General features: G+C 42.3%; 1 protein-coding gene across 1 annotated transcript in view; it reads left to right on the plus strand.

The window, feature by feature from the left end:
• The window catches only part of sp2 (sp2 transcription factor), a 35,843-nt gene that overhangs the window by 7,669 nt on the left and 11,328 nt on the right, over positions 1 to 16,846 (plus strand). Inside the window, exon 4 of the mRNA XM_060848666.1 lies at positions 10,132 to 10,342. Within this exon, the coding sequence (XP_060704649.1) occupies positions 10,132 to 10,342 (211 nt within the window). The remainder of the gene's footprint in view (positions 1 to 10,131; positions 10,343 to 16,846) is intronic.

Raw genomic sequence — 16,846 nt, forward strand, 5'->3', positions numbered from 1 at the left:
CCACAGCAATGTGTTTTACTCTAAACTGACCTCTGAATGGCGTAGCAGACCATTCAATTGTAGTGAGTCTTAAAAAGACTCAAATGAATAAAGCTGGACAGACCAGTGGATACTGACGAAAGCGCTGGAAATGACAGGGGCAGTCTCATCCCTTTGACCTTGCTAAGTCCACTTTCCTAATATCTTTGACAAGGTTCCCCATGAGAGACTGGTTAGCAAGGTTAGATCTCATGGAACACAGGGAGAACTAGCCATTTAGATACAGAACTGGCTCGAACGTAGAAGACAGGGTGGTGGTGGAGGGTTGGTTTTCAGACTAGAGGCCTGTGACAAATGGAGTGCCACAAGGATCGGTGCTGGGTCCACTACGTTTCATCATTTATGTAAATTATTTGGATGTGAGCATAAGAGGTACAGTTAGTATGTTTACAGGTGACACCAAAATTGGAGGTGTAGTGGACAGCGAAGAAGGTTAACTCAGTTTACAACGGGATCTTGATCAGATGGGCTTGTGGGCTGAGGAGTGGCAGATGGAGTTTAATTTAGATAACTGTGAGGTGCTGCACTTTGGAAAAGCAAATCTTTGTAGAACATATACACTTAATGGTAAGGTCCTAGGCAGTGTTGCTGAACAAAGGGACCTTGGGGTGCAGGTTCATAGCTCCTTGAAAGTGGAGTCGCAGGTAGATAGGATAGTGAAAAAGGCTTTTGGTATGCTTTCTTTTATTGTTCAGTGTATTGAGTACAGGAGTTGGGAGGTCATGTTGCAGCTGTACAGGACATTGGTTGTGCCACTTTTGGAATATTGCATGCAATTCTGGTCTCCTTCCTATTGGAAAGATGTTGTGAAACTTGAAAGGGTTCAGAAATGAGTCACAAGGATGTTACCAGGGTTGGAGGGCTTGAGCTATAGGGAGAAGCTGAATAGGCTGTGGCTGTTTTCCCTGGAGCGTCAGAGGCAGAGCGGTGACCTTATTGGGGTTTCTAAAATCAGGAGGGGCATGGATAGGATAAATAACCAAATTATTTTCCCTGTGGTGGGGAGTCCGGAATGAGAGGGCATAGGTTTAGGGTGAGAGGGGAAAGATATAAAAGAGACCTAAGGGGCAAAGTTTTCATGCAGAGGGTGGTACGTGTGTGGAATGAGCTTCCAGAGGAAGTCGCGGAGGCTAGTACAATTGCAACATTTAAAAGCAATCTGGATGGATATATGAATAGGAAGGGTTTGGAAGGATATGGGCCAGGTGCTGGCAAGTGAGACTAAATTGGGTTGGCATGGACGAGTTGGACCGAAGGGTCTGTTTCCATGCTGTACATCTCTATGACTCTACAATGCTATCTGGGGCAAGTGCCAAAATTTGGGGAATTGTCCCACAGACTAGTCAAGCAACAGTCTGACGTATTCATACTCACAGATTCATCCATTACAGTCAATGTTTGAGACACCACCATTATCATTCCTTGGTGTATCCTGTCCCACTAGCAGGGCAGATCTAGCAGAGGTGGGAGCACAATGGTATACAGTTTGAGGAAGGCTGCCCTAGCAGTTCTCAACATTGACTCTAGCTTCATGGCAACAGGTCAGACATTGGCAAGGAAACCTCCACCAGATTGTCACCTACAGCCTCCTAGCTTGGCTGATGAATTATTCTCCTCCACATTGAATACCTCTTTAAAGAAGCACTGACAATGGCAAAGACACAGAATGTATTTGGAATCATAGAGATGTACAGCATGGAAACAGACCCTTCGGTCCGACTCATCCATACCGACCAGATATCCCAACCCATTCTAGTCCCACCTGCCAGCACCCTGCCATATTCTCTTCAAACCCTACCTATTCATATGCCTTTTAAATGTTGCAATTGTACTAGCCTCCACTTACGTCTTTCCCCTCTCCCCCTAAATCTATGCCCTCTAGTTCAGGACTCCCTCACCCCAGGGAAGAGCCTTGTCTATTTTTCCTGTTCATGTCCCTCATGATTTTATAAACCTCTATAAGGTCATCCCTCAGCCTGCGATGGTCCAGGGAAAACAGCCCCAGCCTGTTCAGCCACTCCCTATAGCTCAAATCCTCCAACCCTTGCAAATTTTTTCTCACCTTTTCAAGTTTCACAACATCTTTCCAATAGGAAGGAGACTAGAATTGCACGCAATATTCCAACAGTGGCCTAACCAATGTGCTGTACAGCCGCAACATGACCTCCCAACTCCTGTACTCAATACTCTGACTAATAAAGGAAAGCGTACTTTTGGTGTGAGTCTTCAGTGTTCAAACCAAGAGTGGCTCAACTGCTGAGCTAAGCTAGTCAAGTCCATGACAGTGCTAGTACAAGCAATCACTGCACCTTCCTTGTCGGGATGAAGTCCTGTTTTCACAATGAGGGTAGACACCATGATGTTCTGTGGCACTACCAAGATGTTGTGTGGTGCTAAATGAGATAGATTTTGAACTGATTGAGCAGCTCAAGACTTGACATAAATAGTTAAATCAGCTGCAATAGAATTGTACTCAAACCACAATTGTAGCCTTGTGGCCAGGCATATTCCCTCATTCCTGATGAAGGGCTTTTGCCTGAAACATTGATTCTCCTGCTCCTGGAATACTGCCTGACCTGCTGTGCTTTTTCGGCACTGCACTCTCGTCTCCAATCTCCAGCATCTGCAGTCCTCACTTTTGCCTATATTCCCTAATCTACCATTGCCATGACGATGAACCCTGGTTCAATGAAAAATGCAGGGGGCATGCCAGAAGCTACATCAGGTATACCTTATAAAGAGATATTGACCTGGTGAAGATGTAACACAGGACAGCATCCGTGCCAAACATAAACACCCAGTGATAGACAGAGTTAAATGGTCCCACAGCCAACAAATCAGATCTAAGCTCTGTAGTCCTACTATATTCAATTTTGAATAGTGGTGGACAATTAATTTACTGCAGGAGGAGACTGCACAAATATCCCCATCCTCAATGATGGGAGAGTTCAGCACATCGGGACAAAAGGTAAGGTTGAAGCACTTGCAACAATTTTCAGTCAAAAGTGCCAGTTGGATGAACTATCTCAGCCTCCTGAGGTCCCCAGCATCTGAGAGGCCAGTTTTCAGCCAATTCAGTACACTCCACTTGATTTCTAAACACAGCTGTGGCACTGGATAATACACGGGCAATGAAAACTGACATTATTCTGGCAATTGTACTGAAGTCATGTGCACCCGAACTTGCTATGCCCCTAGCCAAGCTGTCCCAATACAGCTACAACACTGGCATGGAAACACAGAAAATAGGAGCAGGAGTAGACTATTTGCCCTTTGAGTCTTCTCTGCCATTCAATATGATCATAGCTAATCATCCAACTCAGTACCCTGATTCCACTTTCTCTATCCCTTTAGTCCGAAGAACGACATATTTCTTGAAAGTCTTCAATTTTTGGCCACACACTGTGGCAGGAATTTCACATGATCACCACTCTCTGGATGAAGAAATTTCTCTTCAGCTCTGTCCTACTTCTTATGCTTAGACTGTGATCCCAGGTTCTGAACTCCCCAGTCATTGGGAACATTCTTCTGCAACTACCCTGTCTAATCCTGTCAGAATGTTATAGGTTTCCATAAGACTTCTATCCCTCCCACCCATTCCCCAGTGAACTAATGAATATAGTTAACGTAGAACAGGCCCTTCAGCCTATGATGTTATACCGAGCATTTTTCTTAATCTAAGATCAACCTACCCTACACACCCTTCAATTTACTGCCGTCCATGTGCTTGCCCAGCAATTGCTTAAATATCCCTACAACCACTGCTGGCAGTGCATTCCGTGCACCCACCACTCTCTGCTTAAAGAACCTACCCTTTACATCTCTATGATACCTTTCTCCAATTAACTTAAAATTATGACCCCGTGTGACAGCCACTTCCGCCTGGTGAAAACTCTCTAGTTATCTACTCTATCTATGCCTCTCATTACCTTGTACACCTCTATCAAGTCACCTCTCTTCATTCTTCTCTCCAGTGTGAAAAGCCCTAGCTCACTCATAAGACAAGCCCTCCAATCAAGGCTGCATCCTGGTAAATCTCTTCTGCGCCCTCTCTAAAGCATCTACATCCGTCCTGTAATGAGGTGACCAGAAGTGGACACAATATTCCAAGTGTGGTCTAACCAGGGTTTTATTGAGCTGCAGCAAAACCTCACAGCTTTTAAACTCAATCCCCTTGTTAATGAAAGCCAAAATACCATACGCCTTCTTAACAACTCTATCAACTTTGGTGGCAGCTTTGAGGGATCTGTGTACGTGGACCCCAAGGTCCCACTGTTCCTCCACACCACCAAGAATCTGTCTTTAACCCTGTATTCAGCATTCAAATTCGATCTTCCAAAATGAATCACTTCGCATTTATCCAAGTTGAACTCCATCTGCCACTTCTCAGCCCAGCTCTGCATCCTGTCAATGTCTTGTAGCTGCAACAGCCCTCGACGCTGTCTACAACACTACTGACCTTTGTGTCATCAGCAGACTTACTAACCCGCCCTTCTATTTCTTCATCCAAGTCATTTATAAAAGCTACAAAGAGCAGAGGCTCAACAATAGATCCCTGCAGCACACCACTGGTCACCGAGCTCCAGGCAGAATACTTTCCATCCACTATCACTTGCTGTCTTCTCTCAGCCAGCCAATTCTGTATCCAGACAGCCAAATCTCCCTGTATCCCATACCTCCTAACTTTCTAAATGAGCCTACCATATGGAACCTTATCAAATGCCTGACTGAAATCCATGTACGCCACATCCAATGCTTGACCTTCGTCAACTTGTCTTGTAAAATCATCAAAGAACTCAATAAGACTTGTGAGGCATGACCTGCCTCTCAGAGAGCCATGCTGACCATCTTTAAACATAGTTTGCTATGTTTTTCCAAATATTCATAGATCCTATATCTCAGAATCCTTTCCAGTACCTTGCTTACCACACATGTAAGACTGACTGGTCTGTAATTCCCAGGGATTTCCCTATTCCCTTTTTTGAACAGAAGAAAAACATTCACTTCCCTCCAATCATCCGGTGCTACTCTTGTGGAGAGTGAGGATGCAAAGATCATCGCCAGAGGCTCAGCAATCTCATTCCTCACTTCCTGTAGTAACCTTGGATATATCTGGTCCTGCTCTGGGGACTTATCTATCTTGCTGTTTCCCAGAATTTCCAGCACATCCACTTTCTTAATATCAATCTGTTCAAACCTATTGACCTGGTCCACTGTGTTCTCACTATGAACAAGGTCCCTCTCTCTAGTGAATACTGAAGCAAAAAACTCATTTAGGCCCTCCCTTATCTCTTCAGACTCCAGGCACAAGTTCCTTCCACTATCCCTGATTGACCTTACCCTCTCTGATCATTCTCTTGTTCCTCACTTAAGTGTGGAACACCTTTGGATTTTTCATAAACCTTCCTGCCAAGGTATTCTCATGCTCCTCCCAGCTCTCCTCAGTCCATTCTTGAGTTCTTTCCTAGCTACCCTGTAATCCTGTAAAGCTGTGCCAGATCCTTGCTTCCTCAATCTTAAGTCAGCTTCCTTCTTCCTCTTGACGAGGTGCTTCTATTGTCATCCAAGGTTCCTTCACCTTACCATTCCTTGCCTGTCTCAGTAGGACAATATTATCCAACATTCGCAATAAGTGCTCCTTAAACAGCCTCCACATTTCTGTTGTGCATTTCCCGTAGAACAATTGTTCTGAATTTATACTTCATAGCTCCTGGCTCATAGCAGTATAATTTCCCCTCCCCCAATTAAATACCTTCCCATACTGTCTGCTCCAATCCCGCTCCATGGCTATGGTAAAGGTGAGGCAGTTGGGTTCACTGTCACCAGAACACTCTTCCATCGAGAGATCTGACACCTGGCCTGGTTCGGTGCCTAGCACCAAGTTGTAACCAATCAAGTAAGGAGACCAAAATGGCACACAATATTGCATTGCCTTGTGTAAGATATCCTTGCTATGAAGGCCAACATACCATTTGCCTACTGCACCTGCATGCTTACAACAACAGCAGCTTTTAGCATGAGGACACGCAAGCCTCAGAGCAGCACCCTGCTTCAGCAATTTATCACCATTCAGATTCCTGGTTTTGCTACCAAAGTGAATGACTTCACATTTATCCATATTATTCTGCACTTGCCATGCATTTGCCCACTTATTTGTCCAAATTGCACTGAGGCATCTCTGCCTCCTCTTCATCGTTTAAAAATTTCACAATACCAGTTATAGTCCAACAGGTTTATTTGAAAGTACAAGCTTTCGGAACGCTGCTCCTTTGTCAAGTAGCAGTGCTCCAAAGGTTTGTACTTCCAAATAAACCTGTTGGAGGATAACCTGGTGTGTGAATTGTAACTTTGTCCACCCCACTCCAACACCTCCGCATCATGGCTCCTGTCCTCCTCAGAGCCCATCCTCCCACAGCTTTATGTCAGCTGCAAACTTGGAGATATGAAATTTAGTCTCCTCAAAATCTAAATCGTTAATATACATTGTGAATAGCTGGGATCCAAGCACTGATCTCTATACTACCCCGCTAGTCACTGTCTAACCCCTCGGAAAAAGAACTGTTTGTCTCTACTCTTTGTTACTTGTCTGCAAACCAGTTCTCCATCCATTTCAACCTCCAATTCCATGTGTTTTAGTTTTGAGTACTAATTTCTTATGTTGGACCTCATCAAAAGCCTTTGAAAACCTAAGTAAACCACATCCACTGACTCCACCCTATCCACTCTACTAGGTACATCCACAGAAAATTCCAGCAGATTTCTCAAGCTCGACCTACCCTTTGTAAATCCATGCTGACTCTCTGATCTTGTCACAATCTTCCAAGTGCTCTGCTTTACATCTTTTATAATGATCTTCATCATTTTTCCCATTAACATTACGAAGCTATAATTTGGTGTTTTCTCTTTGTCTCCCTTCTTAAATAGTGGGTTTACATTTGCTACCGCCCAACTCAAAAGAACTGTTCCAGAGTCTATAGAATTTAGAAGACCACAAATGCACGTGTTATTTCCTGCGCCACTTTCTTAACTACTCTGGGATAAAGGTTATCAGGCCCTGGGAATTTATCTGCCATTAGGTTCCTCAGTACCATTTCCTTACTAATACTAATTTCTTTCATTTCCTCCTTCCCATTATACCTCTGTGTTTCCCATATTTTGGGATGTTATTTGTGCCTTCCTCTATGAAGACAGAACTAAAATATGTATTTAATTGTCTCAATGTTCCCCATTATAAATTCCCCTGCTTCTGACTATCAGGGACCTGTGTTCAGCTTTATTAATCTTTTTCTCTTCAGCTATCTATAAAATCTTTTATTATCAGTTTGTACGTTCCTGCAAGATTACTCTCAAACTCTATTTTCCCCTTCTTAATCATCTGTTATATTCCTTTATTGGAATCTAAACAGTTCCCAAAACCTCAGGTCTGTTGCTCTTTTTGGATAATTTGTAAGCCTCTTCCTTGGATTTAATACTGTCTTAATTTCCCTTGGTAACCATGATCTGACCATATTTCTCATCTTATTTTTATGCCAGACTGGAATGAATAATGTTTGCGGTTTGTTCCTGCACCCTTTAAATGTTTGCCATTGCCTAGCTACCTTCATCCCTTAAACAACGATCCCCAATTTATCATAGCCAGTTGGCAACTCTATCACCATTTATTTTATTTAACTTCAGAACCCAAGTCATAGAAACCACCATTGACTCCCTTTCTAAAAACTGAAAACATCTACATATTCAGTAACCATTCCGGGTCACCCTGCATCCATATCTCTGTAATGCCTACCAAATCATACCCATTTAGATCACTTTGCGCAATTAATTAATCCATTTTATTGCAAGTGCTTCATGAATGAGGATACAAGGCCTTAAGGCTTGTCTTTTCAGCATTCTTAGTCATGTTCAGTGTGACCCTGCTCGATTCTATCCTTTGAATTCTCTGTCTATCACCTTTCTTCTTTGTAATTAGTCTTTATTTTCCTGTCATTCATCTCCCTATATAGATACCCATCCTGCTGTCATTTTAGTTTAAACTCTCTCCAACTACAGTCGCAAATTTGTCCCCAGGACATCGGGGAAGCAGTGGAATAATGGTATTATCACTGGGCTATTAATCCAGAAACTAAGGAATTAAGATTATCATCATGAAACCATTGTTAATCCATCTGGTTCACTAATGTCCTGCAGGGAAGGAAATCTGCCATCCTCATCTAGTTTAGCCCACATGTGACTCCAGACCCACAGCAATGCGGTTGACTCCCAGTTGCTCTCTGAAATGGCCTGGCAAGCTATTCAGTTGTATCAGTCATTACAAAGTCTCAAAGAATGAAACCAAATGGATCACCTGGCATTGACCTAGGCACTGGAAAAACGATATCAGAACCGCCTTGTCAACCCAGCAAAGTCTTCATCACTAACATTTGGGGGATAGTGCCAACATTGGGAGAGCTGTCTCACAGACCAGTCAGGCAACAGCCTGATGTAGTCAAACTCATAGAATCATAACTTACAGACAATGTTCCAGACACCACCGTCACCATCCCTCCATGTATCCTGTCCCATTGTTTTCTGATCCTAACTGCTTCCTCCACTCACTCTGGATATTTTAGATGAATAGTTGAATAACTGAAGTTAGGGACATTATGTCATTGGCAGAAATTTAAAGGGAAATCAGGGAGAAAGATTTTCTTCTGAAGGATTGTTAAGATCTGGAATTATGTTTTATTTGTTCAAGTGATGTGGGGTCTGCCAGCTGGGCCACTGTTTATTGTGTTGCAGGGCGATAGAAACGGAAGATTCTGGAATTCAGTGCCTATCGGATGAGAAAACTTCCATTAGGATCCCCTCTTTAGACTTCTGTTTTGAGAAGATTGTCAAGGCCATAGATTGAGTGAAGAAGAGCTTCATTAAGATAATACCAGGGATAAGGAGAGTGACAAGAAAAAATAAGCCTTGCATTTATATAACACCTGGCACAACCACAGGAAATTGCGAATTATTTTCCAACTATTGAAGTAATTTTGAAGTGTCGTCAAGTTTTTGATTTGGGCGTTTGTTAATAGTTCCATTGAAAGGCAGAAGTTGAGGAGATCTAGTAGGAATCCCAAATCATAAGAAATTATGGAAGCTGTCATTTGGTAGTACAGAGTGTGAAGATTGCTGAAAAATGATACATTATGTCAAAGCTTTTCGTCCTATACTCATCGGGATAATTTGCTAGAATGCCAATTCCAGGGAAAAACTAATGTTTAATACCACATGAGACAGGAACCGATTGGTTGGTAAATGGACATTGTCTGGTAGAAGCACTGCCATGGAGAATGCACCTATTAATGCTGATGGACTGTTAACTGCCAGCCTTTGTTTACATTTTAAACCAAGCAGGTTGAGCCTGATTGGTCAGGGCATTGCCCAGCAGAATGTACCAGTGAATGGCTGTCGACCGTTTTGATGAGTTGAAACAGGCATAGTCCATGTACATGTTCTTTATTTCTGCAAAGTAAAGAACAGAATTAAATTTCAGTTCTGGTCTCATGCCAAGCCTGTAGGTCATACACCTCAAAGACTGGAGGATAATATTGAAGAGCAGGTCCCTTTGGCTGTTTGCAATAAGGTACTGATCATGTCTAATCAGCCCACATTTTGAGAACTTGCAAAGCCATGTCCACCATTAGATATGATTCTCTAATTGGACAATATTTGCTGTCTAATCCCAAATTTGTAAGGAATTGCAATGACAACTAAATTAGGATTATCAATTCAGTTCTCAGTGTGGTCCACCTGTGTATATTGGAAAATACACCGATTAATGCACAGCACCGTGTTCCTTGCAGACTGACTCCTTTATTACAAAAGATTGCTAAACCATGGATAACCCAATGTAAACAGTAGTGAAAACATTAACAACTTTTATAAGGGACATGAATAATCATATGACATAGAAAAAGAATCAAGGTAGGAGACTAGAATATAGATAATTGAATATATGGCTCTTTCAGGCAAGTAGCACAGGTCTGATGGGCTGAATGGTCTCCTGTTCAGCTGTAAAGTTCTCTTCCTAACTCATGAAAAATGTTGTTTTAATCCTGACAGGACAGCAACAGTTAAATGTGCAGGCAGGGGTCATGTCCCCAGTTTCTGCCAACAACATCACTATCACTGGACTGAGTTCGAGCCAGCTTAGCCAGCTACACATGGAACCAGCCTTACCAACTGATGAGATTGCAGAGCAGCAGGTGCAACAGAACAAGAAGATGAAAAGAATGGCCTGCACTTGTCCAAATTGCAAGGATGGTGAGAAAAGGTGTGCTTTCTTTCCATTCCTGTCTTTAATTCTACCTTTGGATTTCCCTTTTCTCCTGTTCATGTATGTGATGTAAACATGAGTGATAAGAGCAACCCTTGTTGTCTCATCCCTGTATCATTCCCTGTGAAGGTGTTGCTGAGCCCACCGCAGGCCATGAAATGGAAGGTGCCTCCCGCAGTGCTGTTAGGTCAGGGTTGACAGCATTTGACCCACTGACGATGAAGGCAAAATTTTCTGTGCACTTGCCATCCTGTTCAGGAAAAGGATAATACCATAAGCAATAGGAACAGGAGTAGGCCATTCAGCCCCTTGAGCCTGCTTCACCATTCAGTAGGGTCATGGCTGATATGACATTCCTGACATCCACTTTCCTGTTCTTTCCCCGTAACTATACACACACACACACACACACACACACATATACACTCTGTCACTCGCACACACTCACTCACTCTATTAAGCAAGGAATTCTGACCCTCCCACAGTGGACGTTCCTCCTAATCTCAGCCGTAAATCACTGCCCCCATTTATCCTGAGACTCTACCCTGTGGTCTTAGACTGTCCCATGAGGGAAACATCCTCTCAGCATTTATCCTGTCAAGCCCCTTAAAAATCCAATATGTTTCAATGACATCATCTCTCAGTCTTCTCAGCTGTAGTGGTTGTTTTCCCATCCTGTTTAACCTTTGCTTCCAAGACAATCCCTCCATACCAGAAATCATCTTTCTGAATCAACCTTCTCTGAATTTTCGCCAATGAAATGATATCCTTCTTTCAATAAGGAGACTGAAACTGCTCACAGTACTTCAGATGCGGTCTCACCAGCACCATGTACAGTTGAAGTAAGACTTCCGTTACACTTTTCTTTAGTTCTCTCTTCCAAATAAACAACCTTGCTTTTTCCCACATTATACTCCATTTGCCAACTTTTCACCCACTTAACCTATCACTATCTCCATTGGCGGCACGGTGGCACAGTGGTTAGCACTGCTGCCTCACAGCGCTTGAGACCCGGGTTCAATTCCCAACTCAGGTGACAGACTGTGTGGAGTTTGCACGTTCTCCCACAATCCAAAGATGTGCGGGTCAGATGAATTGGCCATGCTAAATTGCCCGTAGTGTTAGGTAAGGGGTAAATGTAGGGGTATGGGTGGGTTGCGCTTCGGCAGGTCGGTGTGGACTTGTTGGGCCGAAGGGCCTGTTTCCACACTGTAAGTAATCTAATCTAGTAACCTGTTTGTATCCCTCTCACTGCCTGCCATTTCATCTATTTTTGTGGCTGCCGTACATTCATTTCCTTCCTTCAAGTCCTAAAGGGCAACTTCTTCACACAAAAGATGGTACGTGTAAGGAATGAACTACCAGAGGAAGTGGCGGAGGCTGGTACAAATACACCATTTAAAAGGCATCTGGATAGTTTCGAGAGATATGGGCCAAATTCTGGCAAATGAGATTAAATTAACTTAGGTTTTATGGATGAGTTGAACCGAAGGTTTCCGTGCTGTACTTCTCTACAGCTCGAAGTCATTAATATATATTAGAAACAGTAGCGGTCCCAGCCTTGATCCCTGTGGAACTTCACTGGTCACAGGTCACCAACCTGAAAAAGAACCCCTTCTCCCCACTCGCTGTTTCCTGCCCATGAGTCAGTTGACTGTTCCAGTTGGAAATAGCTCATGACTGATATATGACCCACCGGCATCATGAAACAGCATTGTGCCCACAGCAGTTGCTTCTGTATTACTCACTCCGTTGGAGCTGGCATCAGACAAATGAGGTTGGAGTTCAGTTCCTGTTCTCCCTCAATATCCACTGTGTTACAGTACTTCTGAGAATTGTGTAGCAAGGGAAATAAACTAAATGGAAAGATAATTTTAAACAAATAACGGAATGAGGACGGCAGGTGTGACAAGACAAAATTAAGATTAAAAAGTCTTTGAGGCTGAATCCGGAGTATACCTGAAGTGTAAATCTATTTTCCTGTCTTAGATCCAGCTCACTTTTTCAATATTTTGTACTGTTGCTTAACATAGAGTGAGCAGAAACATTGATGAGGCAGTTTCTATTATTTATTAATGGAATTTTGTTTGGATTTACATTCTACAATTCCATTTATTTATACGTAGAATCATAAATAATAAAATGTAAAAGGGGATGATCTGACCCAAAGAGCCATTAGTTGCTCCCATCACGCCTGCTGTTCTGCTGGAGTGCTGTGATTCACCTTCCCTTCAAGCACATATCTAATGTCCCTGTGAACATTATTTTTGAAAAGGCTTTCATTCACCTTTCAGGCGGCACATCCTGATCACAACTACTGCTATAAAAGAATACTTCCTCATGTCATCGCTGGTTATTTTGCCAATCTGCTTATGTGTTCTGTAGTTACCAACCCTTCTGCCATTAGAAACTGAACTTTGTGTTTGTGATTTTGACCATTTCCATGAAATTGCCTTTTAGTCTTCTTTGTTCTAAGAAGTAAAACCTGAGCTTAGCGTCATGGAGGTTTTAGAGCATAGAAAAAGGCCCTTCAGCCCATTGTGTTCACACTGGTTATCAAGCACGTATCTATTTAAATCCTGTTTTTCAGCACATTTTCAACACTCAGGTTTGTATGCTATGGCATTTCAAGTGCTTGTATGAATACTTCTTAAAGGCTTGAGGATTATAGAGTCATACAGAACGGAAACGGACTCTTCGGTCCAACTCGTCAGTGCAGACCTCGTGCCAATCTGACCAAGTTCCATTTGCCACAATTTGACCCATACCCTTCTAGTCCCTTCATATTCATATGCCCATTCAGATGCTTTTTAAATGTTGTAATTGTACCTGTATCCACTGCTTCCTCTGGCAACTAGGTCTATACATGCACCACCCTCTTCATGAAATAGCTGCCCTTCAGGACCTTTTTAAATCTTGTCCCTCTCATCTTAAACCTGTTCCTTCTGGTTTTGGACTTCTCCACCGTGGCAAAAAGATATTAGCTGTTCACTCTATCCATGCCCTTCTTGATTTTATAAACCTCTGTAAGGTTGCCCCTCAGCCTTCAATGCTCCAGCCTATTCAGCTTCTCTCCATAACTCAAGCCCGTCAATCCCAGCAGCATCCTTGTAAATCTTCTTTGCACCCTCTCAAGTTTAACCACTTTCTTTCTATAGAAGGCTTCTAGCCCCTTTCACCCTTCTAGCCAGTGAGTTCCAGATAACTTTCATTTTCTGGGTTAAAAAATATTGTCACCAAATTCCTTCTAAGCCTTCTACTCTGTTTGCATTAATCCATGTACTAAGGGGAAATGTTTCTCTCTATCTACCCTGTCTATACCCCGCAGAACTGTGCACACCTCAATTAAGTGCCCTCTCAGCTTTCTCAGCCTGTCTAGTCTCTCTTCACAGCTGAATTGCTCCAGTCCAAGCAACATATTGGTGAGGCTCCTCCCATCCCTCTCTAATGCAATTGCACCCTCCCTTTAGTGTGATGACCAAAACTGCACACTCTAGTTATGGCAAACTAACGGTATGTACAGTGCCATCATAAACTCCGGTCTGTCCACAGATGAAAAATGAAGTTCTTCATTCTTGGTGCTATTCTAATAAATTCCTTCTGTACCTATGTTCAGTGCAAATAGTGGTTTATAAAGATTTATTATAATGTAAACATTTAGTATAACTTGATGGTCCCTTGGTTTTTCAAATCTTACTTTACTGCACGTAATTCTGGAAATTCTTTCTTCAGCATTTCTGTCTCTTGTTTTGCAAAGTTGGCATTTCTGGTGAAGATGAACTGAGCTTGTTTATTTGAGTGATTTGTGTTATGAAGATGTGGACGTACTGTACCTTTAAGAGAGCTAAAAGCAACAGAACTACCTGACACAGCACCAATTGTTCTGAAGAAAGAAACAATGTAAGGTTTTGGTCCAGCAGTTAGGGTAGCTGGTTGCCTGGAGACAAAAACAAATTTGAATTAGGCTAATCAGTTTAAATTATGCCCCCAAAAAATACCAAGCTCCAATCCAGTTTGAATTGAGTATAATGACAATCTTAAAAGCCAACGACACAATCCGATGCTTTGGGGAAAATTGACGAGTTGGGAGGAGAACTGCCAAGCATCAGCATGTAAAGACTGCCTGAAAAATAGCTCTGTTAAAGGTACCTTTATCGATCAGTAACCTGTAAAGCAGAATCCCCAACAAGAAGAAAAGAAGACAGGAATACAGAAAAACCTGAAAGCTGCCTGGTTTTGAGATAAGAAGTTTTGTTTTGTAAATCTTAATTGGGAGTTATATCTGACTAGTATTATCGAAGGGGAAGGTAAAAGATAGGTTAGAGGAAGGAGTTGTAAATAGTTATTAGTTAATTATTCTCTGTTATACTTTAAGAAATAAAGTTGTTAGTATTTACCTTAAATAGTTCTTGGCCTCTTGAGTTGCTGCTTTAAATTAAGCAGGAGTGTTTACCCTGTGTCGTAACAGTTTGGGGGCTTGGGTCCAGGATTTGAACTGGTTCAGACAGATTTGGGGGTACGAAGTATCCCAGCAGATTTACACACCTGGAGGTTAGTGTCCCAGATCTTTAAATAAAATGTAGGTGAGGCAGTTTGTTTACTTTCGATGACTTGTGGTTGATTGAATTAAAAGTGAGAGAAATGGTTCTTAAAATTGCGAAAGAGATTCTGAAACTTGAAGATGTTTCTCAAATTTGCCAAGAAAGTTTAGAAGGAAAGAAAAAGGCCATTCTTTTAGAATTAGCAAGTGAGTTAGAATGGGGTTTGACTAAGGACAAACGTAAAGCTAGAATATCAGGGAATTACTCAAGCACATAGGTGGGTCAGAGAAACAGACAAGTGCAGTAGAGGTAGAAAATTTTAAATTTTAATTGAGGAAGATGGAGTTAGAGGATAAAGGAAGAGAGAAAGAAAGAGGAAAAAGAGAGAGAAGATTTTTAGCTGAGCAAAAAAGAGAGAATTTGAACTTGAAGTTGTGACTTAGCAAAGTCAAATTAACAGAATGGAAATTAAAGAACATAGAAAATTTACAGCCAAGGAGCTGGCCCTTCGGCCCTCCAAACCTGAGCCGATCCAAATCTACTGTCTAAACCTGTTGCCCAATTCCTAAGCATCTGTATCCTTCTGCTCCCTACCTACTCATGCATCGGTCCAGATGAATTTTAAATGAGAAGGTAGTAATATATATAAATATGTCAAAACTCTGCCATATTTTGATGAGAAAGATGTTGAAGCCTTCTTTATTTCATTTGAAAAACTGGCTAGGCAGGTGGAGTGGTCTGAGGATTTATGTGTAATGTTAGTTCAGACTAAACTGGTAGGCAGAGCTAGTGAGGTATTGGCAGCACTGTTAGACGAGGTGTCAAGAGATTATGAAGAGGTTAAACAGGCTATTTTAAGTGCTTATGAATTGGTACCAGAAGCATATAGACAGCGGTTCAGAAACACAAAGAAGGAACCAGGGCAGACTTATGTTGAGTTCAAAAGTATTTAATATAGTCATTTTGATCGATGGGTGCGTACTTTGAAAATAGATAAGACTCCAAGCAAGATTATTCTACTGGAGGAGTTTAAAAACTCACTTCTAGAGATGGTAAGAATTCATGTGGAGGAACAGGAAGTGAGAAGGGCAACAGAATTAGCAGATGAGTACATGTCAGTGCATAAGACAAGCTGCCAGCCAGAACCTTGTCCTGTGAGGGATAGAGATTGGGAGAAGGGGCGATCCTACACTACTAAACCAAGAGCAGAGCGCACTGGTAAGAATTTACCACAGGTTAAAGAAGCCGAAGAGGGTGGACAGGAGGTGAAAGGCCTCAGGTGTGTTCACTGTAATGGAGTGGGACACAGAAGATTACAGTGTCGGTGGTTTCAGAAGGGCACTGGGAAAAGGTGTTTTCGCTGCCAGGAAGTGAGACACGTAAAGTCACAGTGCTGGTCGTTAAAGAAAAGTGCTATGGGAAAAGCTGTGGTTAAAGAAGCTAAGCCAGTGGCATTAGTGAAGGGATTCAAAGTTTGTGAGAAGATTTGTAGCTTGGGTCCTCGTTGTTGTGGTTCTGTTCGCCGAGCTGGGAATTTGTGTTGCAGATGTTTCGTCCCCTGTCTCGGTGACATCCTCAGTGCTTGGGAGCCTCCTGTGAAGCGCTTCTGTGATCTTTCCTCCAGCATTTGTAGTGGTTTGAATCTGCCGCTTCCGGTTGTCAGTTCCAGCTATCCGCTGCAGTGGTCGGTATATTGGGTCCAGGTCGATGTGCTTATTGATTGAATCTGTGGATGAGTGCCATGCCTCTAGGAATTCCCTGGCTGTTCTCTGTTTGGCTTGTCCTATAATAGTAGTGTTATTATAGTTTGGCTTGTCCTATAATAGTAGTGTTATTATAGCCTCTGTGGGTAAAGTTTATTCAGAAAGAACAGGGAGAGAAGGACAAGAAGTTATAATTTTGAGAGATACAGGATCTAACCAGTCACTGATAAAAAGGGATCAGCGACCAGGCACTGTTT

This window comes from Hemiscyllium ocellatum, chromosome 32 (assembly GCF_020745735.1).
Source record: "Hemiscyllium ocellatum isolate sHemOce1 chromosome 32, sHemOce1.pat.X.cur, whole genome shotgun sequence".
NCBI classification, from domain to species: Eukaryota; Metazoa; Chordata; class Chondrichthyes; order Orectolobiformes; family Hemiscylliidae; genus Hemiscyllium; species Hemiscyllium ocellatum.